Source organism: Morus notabilis, unplaced genomic scaffold (assembly GCF_000414095.1).
Source record: "Morus notabilis unplaced genomic scaffold, ASM41409v2 Scaffold2106, whole genome shotgun sequence".
NCBI classification, from domain to species: Eukaryota; Viridiplantae; Streptophyta; class Magnoliopsida; order Rosales; family Moraceae; genus Morus; species Morus notabilis.
Genome location: NW_010358656.1, coordinates 36,923 through 54,042, shown reverse-complemented (window position 1 = coordinate 54,042; position 17,120 = coordinate 36,923). Strand labels below are relative to the sequence as shown.

Genomic DNA, 17,120 nt, shown 5'->3' with positions numbered 1-17,120 from the left:
TGAATTTGGTCACCAATCTCCCCTTCATGGCAAATTGCACCACATTTTCACAAAACAACGATGATATAACAACTTATTACCGCGCAATGCGCATCACCAACCAGTCTCTTAAACCATCAAACTTACAAACGTTTTATTATTAGGATCAGCCCATTCCTCCCCATAAAAATCAAATGGTCTTTCGAAATCTACGACTTCATATATAAGTTTCAGCATTCTCAAACGAACTTCACCAAGAAACACCAAGTAATGGCACAAATGTCGTTAATCAAGCTGCATTAACTAGTACAAACAAGGGTTTGTTTCCCAATCGTTCTCGACCCTGAAATCAGTGACAAAAACGCATCAGCAACGACCTCAAAGATGTATGAAAATTTGTGCGGTTAGTGTCTTAAAATAAGTAAGCAACATCAAGCCATGAGCTTTTAAGTTGCTATTAGATACCATCCAGTTTAGATGTTTATGTCATACCTTTAGCTCTGGCAATTCAATTACACAAGCACACTCGACCACTTCTACGCCTACACGTTCTGCAAAAGCAAGGCCAAACAGGATGTGAGCCCGTGAATAGAGGGGGTCATATGCCTAGGAGCTTAAAATGCTTAAGTGTGGGTGAACAAAACGGCCACGACTTTTGTAAAGAGTTGTACACGAGCAATGGAGGTTGGAAAATCGGTTCACTTTTTTCACCTTTCCAACGCGAAATCAAACTCCAAGAAAAGAGCAAGCAAATCAATATATGGCCAACTACATGAATACACTCTTACAGTCCTGCCTGTTGTCAAGATTTTTTTTTTTTTTTGATAATTGAAAGATAGACATTTAGTTACTACGCATAATCAATATAGCTTCCCATCTCACATGGAAGTAATAGAAACTTTTTTTTTTTTTTTTATAATTGAAAGATAGACATTTAGTTACTACGCATAATCAATATAGCTTCCCATCTCACATGGAAGTAATAGAAATTTGGAGCAAGCAAATTTGATTCAATTGATGGAAATAAAATTTGGCAGGGTATGAACATCAAATATAGATATCTAAAGTATACGGCTTTGTATAGTACCTAGTAGCCTGATTGCAGCACACAAGGTTCCCCCAGTTGCAATAAGATCATCTATGACGAGAGCGCGCTCCCCTGCTTCTACAGCTCCAACATGCATCTCCATCTTGTCGGTTCCATACTCCAAAGAATATTCTTCAGAAATGACCGCCCCTGAGAAGACAAATGACATACATGCATTAAAAAAAAGGAAGAAGCAAGCAAACGACGAACTGAAATCTTCATAGTCTCTCTCCCTGCGACAATAATAAAGTCAGTTTCTTTTGCTTTGCACAAAAGGTCAGCTATTGCTCTTCGTCTTATCATATTACCCACTAAGGAATGTAGGACACTCTCTTACACGCCACCCGGTGTTACAAAAATCATACCGCTCAAGTGGAGACTGCAATAAGGAATAAAAGTTGTGAAAGGATGTACCAGGTAACTTATTCGGCTTCCTCATGGGCACAAATTTTGCTCCTATAGCCAACGCAATAGGTGGGCCAAAAATAAAACCTCTTGCTTCAATACCTGTGCACCAAGTCACCAACATCAATATAACAATAAATTGTACACTTATAATCAGTCGATACAAGAAAAACAGCCGCCAAGAAAGAAAGAACCCTAAACTATGGCTTTAGACAGTATGCATACCAAAACAATGAAGAGTCAACTCAAACATTATTGCCAAGAAAAACTATGTTCTCTTATAGGTGAGATATTATGGGACTGGCATTACAATTAAGTAAAATTGCTCAAATCTCTAAAGTAGAATCTCAATGTGGAAGACTTCTTTTCTTGTAAGCACCACACCAAACTTTAAAAACAGACGTCAAACTCCTGCTCAAGCTCAGGCAAATTATTGAACTTGAATATTTCAACTCAATACATGACCTAGGAAGTATGGAGTAAACTTAGATATCGTTATCAGGCAAATTCCACGAGTCAACCATCCTTTCGAAACATTTGAATTAGAAAATCCGAACCAAATTTAAACTCGGTCAAAAGAAGGATCCTCTCCACTTAAATCCTTGCACCCGTAAAAGCTTCACTACTAATTAGTTATAACAATTTACAACAAGAAAATGCCATCTAAATACTTTCTCTTGGGTCAAAGAAAAGTGTGACTACATAGAAAGGAAAACCATTTTCTTTTGGCAGGTCCAATTCACCACAGTTTCACCCATTTCTTTTACAACTGAAAACCAATTTTTTGTCATCCAGGTCTAACATATTGGCATGACACATTGTACCCTCACCGCGCATAGAATCAAACTGCAAAGCAGAACACTGTATAATGTACTGATATAAATATCTATAAAAGATCAATGTTTCATATCAAATTCCTCAATTGAAACTAAACGCGATTCTCAAACAATATGCTTCATTAAAGGATTACCTGCGACAACGGAGATAGCTTTGTCCTTGTACCTTTCGACGAACAAATCAATCGTGTCTTTGAAAGCCTTCGTGTCCAGAAGCAACGTGGTGATATCCTGGAACATAATCCCTGCGAAAGCGAAATTGAAAATTCAGTCACCAAAAAAAACTTTTACAAGCACCGTTCGATTTCGATTTTCGACACAAAACCAATAAGCGGTATCGATATGACAGAAATCAAAGGAAAGAATCGAGGCTTTTCTACTTTTTTTGAACCCAAAAACCAATTACGGAGACGAAAGGAAATGCAAGCGTAAAGAACCAAAAAGTAACGAAAATGAAAGAGAATAGACGTCGAAGTAAACTACCAGGTTTGGGAAAGTTTGGGATCACTCGAATGGCGGAGGCGATTCTAGCTATGCGAAGGTCTTGGCCGTCTTCGGAGGCCATTTCTCGATCTTCTTCTTCTTCTTCTTCTTCAACTGAGTGACTCACTGCTCGCCACAATAACAACACTTTAGATTTGTCTTTTGAACTTCAGACTTGCATAGAAGTATTATTTATTTTCTTTTTTTTTTTCTTTACTAGAAAGACTTTTTATTGGTAAATAACTTTATATGACCAGATTGCCCTTCCCCTAAATATCTTGTTTTACCCTGTTCTTTCGCTTTGACAATAATAGCCCTATGAAAAATGAAAGCCGAGACACCCCTGGGATCCGGAAAACGACAAAATTGGGGAATAAGTGAGAATTACCAGTGCAGAGAAGAGGAGAGACGGATGATCGGTACAGATGGAAGCGAATCCAGGAGAACTGAAGAGGGCGAGAAGCAGAAACCGTTGTCAGCGTCGACGGAGCTCTGAGTCGACGGGTGATTGCGGCGGCGGCGGCGGCTGTGGGTGTGATGGATGGTGAATTTGACGGAGACAAAACTGAGGTGTTTTGCGTCATTGCTGATTTGCGCAACTGAAGAATATGGTTGGAAAATCAAGTACAAGATAGCGCGTGACCTTTTTTGGGGGGGAGAATTTGGATTTGCACCACGCTTTTCGTGTTTCATAATCATCATTCACATACGGAAATCAAGAGATATCATGCGTTCTGGTCAAGGGTTTTTTTTGTCTATTCATTACACCAACCATAGAGTACAATAAATAAATCATATAACAGTAAGTGGCCTGAGCCATCAGGGTTGGAGGGTTTCCCACTTCCCACTTGGTAAATGCGGTAATATGAATAATTGATATTTACTTCAATTATAATTTATTTATTAAAGAGGAAAGTTGGACCATTTTTTTTTTCTCTTAAAAAAAAGGCAATGTTTATGGTAGGACAGGTTTTTTTCTCTACTGATGATTTAATTGCTAAATTAACCTTTTTAACGGTTAAATTTATGTTTGGAAATAGTTTTGTGTAACACCTCTTACATTTTTAATATAATCTTTTACAAATATAATCGTTAAAAAATTAATTGAACAATTTAAACAACATTATCCATGAGTAAAACAAAAAACTTACCCTACCATAAAAATTGCTAAAAGAAAAGAGAAGTTAGAAAAAAGAATAGTAAGAAGAAAGCAAACGCTTATGGTGCTCCAGCTATAAATTGGAATGTCGTGGGAAAGATTTGCCTTTACATCGACTTAAAATTGACACAAATAATACGGATCAATTTCAGATTAGATCCGTCTAATCCGAATACGATACGAAACTCATAAAAAATTTAAAAAATATATATTTTTCATTACATATTTTAGATTTTATTATGAACTTGTGGTATCATGATAGTTATACTCAAAATCTTTACTATTATTTGCTTAATTTTGATAAATGTTATTGTATTTTAGTGTGTTATGAATTTTAAGTTATTTCTAATATGTAAAAAACTAAAGAAAAGTATATAATTTTCGTGTCAATTTCGGGTTTACAGATCATTTTCGTATCGTATCGTGTCAACTTGTAAAATGAATGTATCGTGTTTGTGTTGCAATTTTTACAAATTTTTGTATCACGAATCGTATTTGAATTAACTATAAAATTAAAAAGAAAATCAAAACACGTGACACGAATTATACAAATTGCTACCCCTGTATACATTAGTCTATCTTCCACTGATAGTAATGACGTCCAGTGATAATCGGTAGACACTAGAGTCTAAACATTGATCATGTTCATGTCTCTACTTTTCCGTTAGATGATCTCACACGGTATTGCTGTTCTCATGTTCAGGAAGCCCATATAGCAATACTATTTGGCCCAATAAGAAGGATGGCTTCTCCGGCCATTTTGATGAACCAATCTTGAACAATTGAACCAAATAAGGCGGCCTCAGATGAATTTCTCCACAAACGACACGCCTTGTAGGCGAAGCCAGGATTTTGTTTGATGGGCACAAAACTAAAAATGTATAAAACGTTAAAAAACGTTAAAAAAATCAACTCCTAATACTATTAGTTTTTTTTTTTTTTTTTCATACTATTAACTAGTTAGAAGCATATTATGCACGTATATATTGATTAGTTTATTAAATTTTTTGATGCGTGAATTCAAAATTTTGAAGAGTTTAAGGCCCCGTTCACTTCGTTGATTTGAATTTAGAATTCGAGTTTTTTTTACAGTAAAAAGCTCTCACAAACAATTACATCTAACTTTTTTACTATAGTAAAAAGCTCTCACATAAAATCACATCTCAACTCAAATTTTAAACTCGAATCAGCGAAGTGAACGAGGTATAGTTTTTCTTATTTCTTTTATTACTCTCTAGTTTAGTAAAAAGAATATATTTAAGTAAAATGCATTAAAATGCGCATTTTAATCAATATATGCTTTTAGATGAATATTATATATATATATAGAAAAGTATAGAAATAAATCTTTTAACAGGTGAATTAGATAAAAAAAATCATTTAGAAGGTACATAATATGTAATACAACACAAAATTGAACCCACAACCTTTTTCAAGACTCCATCCCACCTAAACTCTTATGGCAGAAAATAGTACTTGGGAGTGCTGTAAGAAAAAAAAATTGTTTAAGTACGTAGGAACTCATTTGGAGAAAAAAAAAGTACTTCAACAAGGGCAAATAAGAGAAAATGTATTTAATTAAGGACACAATTGACAAAAATTATTGTAATGGATCATATAAACTTTTTCACGAGACTCACTTTTATATAATAAAGATTATGTGAAAAAGCATTTTAGAAGTGACCAATTTTAAATAAAAAACTTTCCATAGGAGTAAATTAGAAAAAGAAATAATAATTCAATTAGATACATCTAAAAGTATAAAATTTATAGAAAAGGATCAAAGGAACAATAAGAAAGTAAAAAAATTGAAATTAGATTTTGTGGAGATTTATTTAAAATTTTTACTAATAAAGGGGGCATAAATGAAAAGTTTTTAAAGAACTGTATATGAAAAATAAAATAGCAAAAATTCATATGCCCCCGGGCCCCACGTCCCTCCGTCCGCCACTGCTGTTATCACATCATTATTATAATGTCTTCTTATTATTTATCTTAGTTAGGAGTGCGTGAGTAAAAATTTAGCATAGAATTGATAAATGAGTTTAAAACGATTTAAATTTAGAATAGAACTCTTGTGTAGCGAATAAGGGAGGATGAATTGTTAGGAAAATGCAAACAAAAATCCCACATATCAACTATTAAGGTGAATTTTATGATCCACAAATTTTACCCAACCTTAATTAACACAATTTGATAAAAAATTGAAAGTTCAAAATTATATTCTTACCGTACATTTTTTCTAATCCACACCGCAACGTTCTTTCAATTTTTACACAAACGGATATTTAAGGGTTGTTCTTTTACAATGAAATTTTAAAAAAATTTAAACTCAAGTTACAACTTTATTTAAGTTCATATTTTTTTGTAAAATTTGAGTTTGAACTCGAGTTTGGAGCTAAATTCGAGTTCAAGTTTTCTCTTTAACTTGAGTTCATAAATTCGAACTCAAGTTAATGAATATTATTTTTTTTATTCTTAAAAATACCATAATTTTTTCGTTTTATTCTAATTGAGATGATTTTTTTTTCTATGCATTCACAACAAAAAGATGAATAAAACCCCACCTATATACCCTATTAAAAATTTTCATCACCATTGAGTTTTTATTAAAATATTATCTAAATACAAATTTAAGTTTTGACCCACCCAAATATAAACTCAAATAGATTCTCAATTCAAATCATAACTCAAATGTACACATCTAAATACAAACTCAAGTTACAATTTAAACTCAAATTATAACTCAAATTTAACTCAAAATCATCACTAAATCATCCTGACTTAAAAATGCAAACGAATACCCCCTTATATTCCCATGACCCGTGAAGAATTATGTCATCTAGTGACCATTGCAGTTTCCGCGAACCCTTCCGCAGGCAATCAATCAGTTATATTACAACGAAGTACGGAGCTCTTAGTAAGAAGTTGTTAATTAATAAAGCCAAAATCACCAGAACAAAAACTTAAAACTAAAACTAGAATCAAACCGAACGTAACAGACAAGATAAGCCGCCTTTTAACCATTCCTCTCTCTCGTTTCTTCCGAACAACAAATCCAACTTCAGATACTGCCTAAAACTCTCTCATTCGAGTAAGTTCCCTTGTTCTGTCGAAATCTTCTAGGAACGTGATTAACTGCTTCCTTCCCATTAATGGCCCACCCAAAGTAAAACATAATATGTTTGTTTCCTCCTACTCATTAAACAGTTGAAGAAGTCGTCTTTCGCCAGACACACTTTTGTTCACATGATTTTCATTTTTAATTGCCCTGTCGGGGAGGGGAGTATCCCAGAAGCTAATGCCTTACAGGAGACTCTAGAATTGGCACTCCGTTTCCGTGGCGTAAATTATTGTTGGAAAACCATTAGCTACGCAATGACTTCACGAAGCTTTTCCTTACAGACAACATTAGGAGAAATGATAACTTTACTTTTTTTATTATTTTTTACATTATTTAATACGTGTATTTTATTATTATTTTTTATTTAAATATTAATATATCATGTTAATAGAATTCACGTTTAAAAAAAGAAGAGTAAGAGAATATAAGTTCACTCTCTCTTTTTTAAGTATTTTTTTAGCTTTTTACTAATTTTTTTTTTTTGGTTGAAGAAAATTTTCTTGAACTTGTTAACTAAAAGGCATGTACGCTTTTCAGTGTCACGGCTTGCTCTTGTGACAAAGGGCAATTCGAAAATTGATATGTTGAGCTTTGTTTCTGGCTGGAGGATGATATATGCCTTTTGAGATCTTTTCTTTTCTCCAAAGGAACTCTCAGTTCCTCTCTCTCTCTCTGACTAAAAGTAAGGGTGAACAACGGTCGAAAACCTGACATTTTTTATCAGTTTTAAAACCAAACCGACCATATTAGTTTTTGAAAATCGGTTTTAAAACTAAATTGATCATGTCGGTTTTTAGAAATTAAAAACCGACAACCGACCGTATTAAGAAGAAATTAGTCGGTTTTTTGACCGTCAATGGTCAGTTTTTCACGGTCGATTTCCTATCGGTTTCACCACCTCTTAAGAAAAAGTTTTTACCATGCTTCTTTTGAAATTTTAACTACTTTTGTAATTAAAATTCCAAAAAATATATATTTTAAGCCAAAAATGAAAAAGCCCACAATTATAAGCCTTCATTTAAGCTTAAAAATATTGAACAGCACACAAACTTTAAATATTAAAAAGTTTAAAAACTATTTTTTCCTGACAATTCACATAGTCAAAATTAGGAAAACAAAAATTAGATTGATACCCCATTCCATAAGGGGCGTTCAATATGTGTAGCAATAGTAGAAAGTGAAACCTTTACCCTTATGGAGTTGAGAGAAGACTTTTTCATTAACGTGGGACTCGTGTTGGTTTTTAGAAGTTTTAAAATGTGGCGAATATAAATGGGGAGAAAGAGTGAAATAGGTTAAAATTTGAGATAAATTAAAATTAATAAGTTAATAGTTTACGTAAGTTAATAAATAGGTTAAATTATTATTTTTATCTATAATTTGTCTGGTTATGAACTATAACTCGACAAGTTATTGTCTATAAATTATAATTTTTATCCATAACTTATCTGGTTATGAATCATAACTTGACAAATTTATTCATAACTTATCTGATTATGAACCATAACTTGACAAGTTATGACCTATTAATTTCTATAACTAAAAGTTGACCTATATACTTTTTTAAACTTTTTATATTGGCCTATTATTTTTGATGCTGCGATCACATAAAAACATAAACTTTGAGGTTCAATAGCTAAATACATGGCAATTGAATCATGAGCCGAGATCATGAATAGCCTTCCATCGAAAAGACAAGTTAAACTATGTGATATCTACTTAAATTACCCAAGGTCATTTAAAGTATACATTAGAAGTAGACTACTTAGTCATGGGCCGGGGCATAATGAGAGGTAGTGGGATGCATGGCAAGCAGTCTTCCCTCGTCCTTCTAACCGAACTAGCTAAACGAGGAATAGGGTTGGGCGACCCGAAGATAAATAATTTTCTAAAAGCTATTTTAGTAGTTCCTCTTTTTTTATTTTATTTTATATTTTTAGAGTCTGAATTTCATATGATGATAAGTGATCGCTCAAGAAGTATCCAATTACTGTATAAATTTTATTAAAACTCGGAATACTAACAAATGTGCAGTGAACCTGGCGGGAGACAGTGTATTTGTCTTAATTAGCCACTTTCCAACGTGAATAAATGTGATCATTTATTGCTGGCTTTTCCTTTTGAGAACCGAAGAGCATAAATTAATACTAAATATTAATCAAACCCAATATAATCTCTACCATGGAGTAGTAGTATGGTGGTGGTGAGAAATTTCCCGCGGCAGGGGTTTGAACCTCCATATTTACCAAATCTCCATTTTATACACAAGACCGAACCGTTCGATTAACTGACCTGAGTGTTGGTACCAGTTAAAAACGGATTTTTTCGGTTCTTTTGGTCAGAAACGGTCGGTGTCAGTTTTTCAGATTTTTTAACAGCCCTAGCTAAAAGGAACTCGTCAAATTATCCACAAAATTTTTCCCTTCATATTGTTTTTTTTTTTTTGGTTTTAAATGAAAGAAAAACAAGTCTTGTCATGGGCATCTCTTTATTTCAAAGGCCGAATATGTGTAAACTTTGAAGGGGAAGCACCTGCGTATTTGGGTGTTTGATCTGTTTACGTTCCTGTTCAAAATATCTTTGTTTCATTATATTCCACGAACAGTCAGTCAAAGGTCAAAATGACTAGTCAATCTTAAAATTTGAAACGAGAAAAAAAGAAAACGTTTTGAAGATAAATATTATTATTATTATTATTATTATTATTATTTTGTATTCCCATTTTGGATAGGTATCAAAGATTCAAATCTATATACAAACTTGCATTTCATAGGATAAACATGGAAAGAAACTTCTAGCCATGCTGCCTGAGTGCCTGTAATCTATTGGCGGTTAGTTACGGATCAACATGAAGAAATTGCGTTAAATATGCTTACGGCAATACAAGAATAACGACCCCAGTGCTTTTATAATGACATAATTCATAAGGCCCCGGAATTGGACAATTATATAGCAAGTTGTTTTGTTTATTGTGTGTCAATAATATATATGTGCAATTACATATATAAATATTTCTTGTTTGTTTTGGAAATGTGTGTTTGGAGCACTTGGGCAAAACAACAATAATAAATTAATAAGTGAATAAAAAAAAAAAAAATGCAATGACAGAAGCACCTACTCAACCAGTAAGCAGCACTCAAAAGGAGAGCATAGCGCAACTAATTAGTTAATCCGTTTACCATCCTATCGGTGGACCAATTTCTCTCCACTTGGCTTTTAATCTAATTCTCAATTATTTTCCCTTCGACTACTTAAGTAATTCAATCACTGTTTATTGGACGGCTATAATGTATTGTGCAAAGGGACCGCCGACAAAAGGTAGATAGCATATTAGCCGACAAGTGATGATGGTGTTATTACCAGGATGCTTCTCCACCTTTGCATTATAAACTCCTGGAAGTGTTATTTCCTTCACTAGTAATTTTGTACTAAAAGAGAGAACATATATATTTTTTTCTCATAAAAATGTCAAATAATTCCTTATTTTTGTAATACATCGGCAAGTAATTCTGCAACTGCAGAGTTGTAACTTCACATTTAAAGTGTTTTAAGGGGGAAAAAAAGAAAAATCACATTCAATCGACCCACCATCACAAGCGTTGTTGAAATGGAAATTTCACACACAATTCTCGTGTGTTCTTGGCCCACAAAATACGTCAAATATAGCTTTGGAAAGTATTGGGAATCAACACAGTTGGAGGTGAGAAAGGTCCTTCGAGAATTTCCCAAAGAACTATGCCCACAGCCCACTATTTGTATCCAATATGAATGAATGACTTAAAACATGATCAAGAAAATTTAGCTAAGCTGCTGATTTTCAAACCAATTAAATGGAAATTTTCTATTTAGTAAAAAATTTTGTCTCAAAACAATCTCCTTTCATTTTTCTTCCAACACATTTCTGGAAGTGTCTGCCGTTACTTTTTCAAATCCATCATCATTATTATTTCAACGATCACAACTAAAAAGGGCCGACTATAATATCAATACCTTAAGACTAGATTGCTTTAGCAAAAAATTAATTAATTAATTAATGAATAATTGAGACTACAACAACAAAATTCCGTATGTGGATGCGTGATATGACCATCTTAATTGAATGGGCAAAAAAAACAGATAGATAGTAGATGCTGTCCTCCTCTTTGATGTTAATACCACGTGTTCTGGCTCTAAATCACTGGCCATTATATTTCTATATGGCGGTGTCCTAATACATGGAACCACTTTCCAACTTGCCAAACTAAATTCTTCCATTTACCAACAAAAAATAAATAAATAAATAAAGAGTTGCCAAAGACAAACACGGTTGTAAATGTAATCTAAATAGTCGGCCCCCACCCAAAGTGAAATCTGAAAAGGAAAAGTCGCTGCGATTACCTAAGACGCCGGTTGCTATTTGCTAAAGCCTGGATCGGACCGCGTTTTTTGTTCAACTTCAGAAACTTCACCACCTTGTACGTTTGACTTATAAAGCCGTCTTTCTGGCCTCGGTCTTTCTTTTTGAGTTTCATTGAACCTAAAAAAAAAAAGAAAGAAAAAAAAGATCAGTATTAAGTAATCTCACTCGTCAGGCCTGGCAAATTGGCCCTACATTAACACACACAAACAACACTTGCCACTTCTCAGTTGTCTCCACAGTCTCACTCTCTTTGACCGACTTAAGTTGAGTCCATCCTCCTTGCCCACCAAGAAAGAAAGCGCTTACAGATAAACGTGCTCCACTCCCTTGTTTTGCAAATTGTAAATTGGTTCCTCTTTTTATTTCTTTTTTTTTTAAAAAAATATTTATTTAGAAAAAGTTTACTTTGGCCGCACTCTTTTCTTCCTCTCTCACTTTCCCACCACTCGACACGCAACTTCCGCTTCCTCCCCCTTATATACAAACCAAGCCAACGCCTTCTCTCGACTCAACTCACATTCTTCACACTCCAGCCAAACACCACACCCAAAACCTCTCTTTTAAGAGCTTCTCTCTTTTTCCTTACTTGGATTAGCAAAGCATATTCCTCTCTTTATTTCATTTCACTCTGCGATGGCTCTAGAAGCTCTGAACTCTCCGACCGCAGCGGCGCCTTCGTTCCGCTTCGAGGACGCCGCCAGCCTCCAGTACCTCGACCAGCCGTGGGCGAAGCGGAAGCGCTCCAAGCGTCCACGCCTCGACAACGCGCCCACAGAGGAAGAGTACCTCGCTCTCTGCCTCATCATGCTCGCTCGGGGCGGCGCAAACCGCCGTCAAAAGCCGGTTCTTTCCACTCCTCCACTGGCGGAGGAATCGGCCGCAAAGCTGAGCTACAAGTGCTCTGTCTGCAACAAAGCCTTCTCCTCTTACCAGGCTCTCGGCGGACACAAGGCCAGCCATAGAAAAGGCAGCGGTGGCGGCGAGGATCAGTCCACGTCGTCCACCACGACGACATCCGCCGCCACCGCCGCCGCCGGCGCAGTCTCCAACGGTACTGGTAAGTCTCACGCGTGCTCCATCTGCCACAAGACTTTTCCTACCGGCCAGGCTCTCGGTGGACACAAGAGGTGTCACTACGATGGTGGTAACGCCACCAACACCACCGTCTCTGCCTCCGTCGCCGCCGCAAACAGCGCTGTGACGTCCTCCGAAGGCGTGGGCTCTACTACTCACACCGCCTTCAGCCATAGCCACCGCGACTTCGACCTTAACCTCCCTGCCTTACCAGAGTTCTCACGCAATTTCTTCATCTCCGGCGACGACGAGGTCGAGAGTCCCCATCCGTTGAAGAAGCGAGCCTTGATGCCTCTGAAGATCCAAATCTCCCAACACCATTAAAATTAGCATTTATTTTCCCCTTCCCTCTTTCGTCCTTGGTTTCATTTTAGTCTTAGGAAAATTCAATTTTCTGAATTTTTTTTTCTTTACTAGTTGTGGTTAACACAATTTTTTTCTGTACATACAAGTTGAAGAACTCTCTTGTTAGCTTCTCAGTTGTGTTATTATTAGAAATTCAATTAATTTAATTTTTTTTTAATTTCCAAGAACCAAATTAATCAGTTTATTCATTTTATCTTCAATAGTCTCACGTTAATACTGAATTGTGTTGATAAAAAAAAAAAAATGATAAATTACTAACGCCATGATGAGTTGAGCAAACGCGTGAGGAGCGAGGCAAGAACCGGTGACAGAGTTTGTTGAATACTAGTGAGTTCAGTTGAGGCCACATGCGCATGTTGGGAAAAATAAAAATAAAAAAGGTTTGTGCGTGACCGCGTATGGCGGTTTTAACTGTTTTGGTCGCATATCATACGCACAGTAAAAACAACTAATAAAACGATGTAGTGTCCATGAGGATCACGCGCAAGTGCGTGGTATTTTTAGCCTTAATAATTCTATTTGTTGCTGGTATTGTTTTATTCGACTAACATTGTATGAGCCGACGAGTGATGGCTGATGAGGATGAGATCAATTTTGGTAGATAAGAAGGAGAAAGGAGATTGTGATTGTTTTTGGGCACATTGTTTTTTGCGTGTGGGACTACTAGTGATTTAGGATGACAGGTGGGATTTTACTTAATCAGGTTTCTTTCAGTTTCCATTTAATATTCTCCCTCTTCTTATTTCTACGTTTTTTATTTTTATTTTTTTGGTTGTTTTGTTTTTTTGCTGCTTATTGTGTTTTTTTTTTCTACGTTTTTTATTTTTGTTTTTTGTTTTTTTGCTTATTAGTTGTTAGTGATATTACATATTAGTAATATACAGTTGGTAGTCTCATCAATTTTCTCGTTTCTGGTGTGGGCTTTTTGTGGACACGTACTTACGTTTGGGAAATTTTGGAACCTTTTAAAAAGCATTTTACGCATGTGTGAAAAACTGAAGAAATCAGCCAGTTGAACTGTCCTCCGTGTTTAATGGTAAGAACTTACTAGGTCAGAAAGCACAACACGATATCACCGCCGTTTAACATGTGAAGATTTTTTTAAAAAAAAAAATAATGGATGCGTTTAAAATTTATTTTAAAATAAATTTATTTTTTATATAAAAATAAAAATAAAAAATTTTAAATCTCAGATAAAAATTATTTTTAAAAATATATTTTATAGTTTTATTAAAAAATTATTTTCAGTATAAAAAATTTCATTAATGTCTTTCTCTCTGTTCGAGAATGGAGAAAACGAAAGTAAAAAATAAAAAACGATTAAAAATCATTTTTCATTTCTCTCTCATTTTACACTAAATTAAAAAATTATTTTTATTTTTATTTTTTGTCTTTATTGCGCTAAACACTGTTTTAAAAACGTTTTTTTTTTTTTTTGAAAAACGTAAAAAACAAAAAAATGATCAATTCCAAACACGACTAAAAATTTATTTTCTCTTTCACCACCTTGCGTGATTTGGTTGGCCATTTACTTGTTTTACTTCATTAATAATATGATGGTTAAAACTTGGAAGAAATGATAATCGTTTTGCAGTTTATAGATTGTACGTGCTGATCAACGTTGTATTGGTGCTTATATTTTTGTAGTCTTTGAGGTCCGGATATTGTGTGGATTGATTATCAGTTATCACTAAGGGCTTTTTTTTTTTTTAATTAGTCTGATAATTATGTGTGATTAGAATAGTAAGTTAACCAATTATATAATTGAACAGATAGAGATCGATGACCGACTTTTTCAGGTACTTTACTTAATTATGCAAGGTTTGCATAACGCAAGTAGCTATTGGTCAACCGAGGGGATTTGCCAAATCCCAAATAACAAATTTTACCAAATTATCAATATGACAATGTGTTACCCGTTTATAAAAAAATTAATGGAGAATATACTAATTAAAATGATGATTGACTTGTCATATTATTGGGTTTTTCAGAAAATAGTTAGCAAAGATGTTAGTAATCTATATTTTTCAAGGCAAAGCATCTCTGCAAAAGCTAAAGGCTTTTGCGAAACGAAAGAAACGTATAATGCAGTACCGTCGAAGACTTTTTCGGCACACAAATCTTGTGTCCAAATTCATTAAAGGAAGTTGACAGGGTAAATAATAAAAGTTTCTTTAGATGTGGTTTGCTTAAAAAAAAGGGCCAAGGAATATATTGTGAAATTCCAAAAGCCCTTTTGCGTGTAGGAGAGAAACTTTGAATATGAATAATCCGATCCCCTATTTTATGAAAACATTACTGGTCATTAGGTGAATAAACATCTACAATTAACACTAAAAAAAGAAAAAAAAATACTGTTTTACAGTGTGGAATTGCATAAGAGTCTCTACTCACACGTCTCATCTCTCATAATCTCATATCTATCTAGCGCGGACGTTATTCATGTTAGCATTTTCATACTTCAAATTTCAATTATGATATTTCACAACTTGTAAATCAAATAAAAAGTTCAAAGTATCTCACAAAGAGATTATGAAGCTTAGCACAGACCCCCATCTCTGGAGGAGGCTTGGTGATGATCAGCTTTCGTGGCTGCCACTCTTTTCTCACTCCTAGTCCAAATCAAAGGTTGGGTTAACCAGTTAACGGACATTGTAACATGCATTAATGTTTGTTTTTCCAACTAAATCGCACGCCATAAAGTCTATATTAACCTAATTGTCGGCTAACTAACAAGTTGGAACAAGACACCTCAGGAAGTGGAAGTGGGCATGGCCTGCATGAATTCATTTCGACATAACAATCAAAGTGTACCCCCACCTAATCTTGATTGTGCATCTTATCTCCCAGTTAGGTAATTAATTAATTTTTTTATAACCAACTAATTAAACGAGAATTTTATGTTTTGTATTTTAACTTTTAAGGGCTATTGACCAACTTGATTTTATTTTTCGTTTTGGCTAAGATCAGAAGTCCGGAAAATAGCGATTGTGTATTGAATAACTTGATTTTTTTTTTCTTCCTTCTTTGCTAAGAGAAGTCAGAGAAAAAGGCTCGTGTTAGCCTATTCCCATAGGTGTTACCAAAGGGGTTGTCACAAATAATGCCCTAACAGGAAGTCTTACTCCTTAATGAGAAGCGCGTCACTTCAGTTCCACTAAATATGCTAGCGATCATGATAAGTTGAGGTGTGATCTCAGACATACTAAATCGTGTACTAAATTAACAGGACCAAGCTTTCACAATAGATCACAAACCCAACCACAGTAATCGCTTACTACTGGCCATTACAGTTAGTGGTTTTATTGGTTATTTTCGTAATTAATTTGGCATGAATCTTGACAGGATACATATTTAATTAACACATAACACGATGACGATAAACGTGAAAATTCATCTTACATGACTAAAAATGATCAGACAAATTCTAAATCAAAATTATTCTTGTATCTAGATGGTGTTAATTTCCACAATATCACAATATCACGATTATAAGATTAATAGACTCCCAGGAACGTTTCCATGTGCTACGACGTACTCTCTATAGAATGTGATTACTTGATTGGGATTGCGTAAACAAAACTTGATAAACGCTTTTGGTTATCTAGAAGAACTTCTACATCTGCATATGTTCAATTACAAGCAAGGAAAGAACTTCTAGATGTTTTGAATAAAAATATAAACTTAGGACAAAATTAATTTTTCTATCACGCCTTGAATTGAATAGTCCTTGGGTTTATAAAATCAAAGTACTCTGAATACTTCGACCGTGCATGTAGTTAAAAATAGTTAATTAGTTGAGATCCTGGGCCCAATTTTTGGGAAGAAAAATGGCCGAATATTTAGATACGTGTTTTCAACTGCCAATGTACCGATTATTTCTTCCTAGAAGCTTCTTCAGGCAAAAAGTTTTCTTCTTCTTCTTCTTCTTCTTCTTCTTCTTTCTTTTTTTTTTTTTTTCTTCTGATCAACGTTTTCTTCTGTTTGATAATCCGGTTGTGAGAGTAGACTCTGGGGACGGTGTTCTACTTTGGTAGGCAAACTAGATAATTATCTCCAAACACCTTCCCTTCAAAGCAGAGCATAAAAGTCCAATTAGTCAAAAAGTTGACTTTATTTTTAATTGTACATGACGATATCTCACCTACCCGCTCATAATTTTTTTTTTTTTTTTTTTTTTTTTTTTTTTTTTTTTTTTTTTTTCTGAA

The 17,120-nt window shown here is 34.5% G+C and overlaps 2 protein-coding genes across 2 annotated transcripts; one reads left to right on the top strand and one right to left on the bottom strand.

Annotated features, from left to right (window-relative positions):
• Nucleotides 1-44: 44 nt before the first annotated feature.
• Nucleotides 45-3,548, bottom strand: LOC21388731 (adenine phosphoribosyltransferase 1). The gene is made up of 7 exons (XM_010092930.2): nt 3,179-3,548; nt 2,791-2,916; nt 2,442-2,552; nt 1,481-1,573; nt 1,067-1,216; nt 472-530; nt 45-322 (listed from the first exon to the last, which is right to left on the bottom strand). Exons 1-7 carry the CDS (start codon nt 3,372-3,374, stop codon nt 269-271), a joined length of 789 nt encoding a protein of 262 aa, XP_010091232.1. The 5' UTR covers nt 3,375-3,548; the 3' UTR covers nt 45-268.
• Nucleotides 3,549-11,903: 8,355 nt separating this feature from the next.
• Nucleotides 11,904-13,071, top strand: LOC112090590 (zinc finger protein ZAT10). The gene has a single exon (XM_024162246.1). It carries the CDS (start codon nt 12,106-12,108, stop codon nt 12,868-12,870), a length of 765 nt encoding a protein of 254 aa, XP_024018014.1. The 5' UTR covers nt 11,904-12,105; the 3' UTR covers nt 12,871-13,071.
• The last annotated feature ends 4,049 nt before the right edge of the window (nt 13,072-17,120 follow it).

Excerpts from the sequence above, each read along its gene's own strand:
- LOC21388731 (XM_010092930.2), bottom strand. The coding sequence starts at position 3,374 with ATGACGCAAAACACCTCAGTTTTGTCTCCGTCAAATTCACCATCCATC. Across the intron at positions 1,574-2,441 it reads AGCTATCTCCGTTGTCGCAG|GTATTGAAGCAAGAGGTTTT; the intron begins GTAATCCTTTAA and ends CTTGGTGCACAG. Across the intron at positions 531-1,066 it reads TGCTGCAATCAGGCTACTAG|AACGTGTAGGCGTAGAAGTG; the intron begins GTACTATACAAA and ends TTGCTTTTGCAG.
- LOC112090590 (XM_024162246.1), top strand. The coding sequence starts at position 12,106 with ATGGCTCTAGAAGCTCTGAACTCTCCGACCGCAGCGGCGCCTTCGTTC.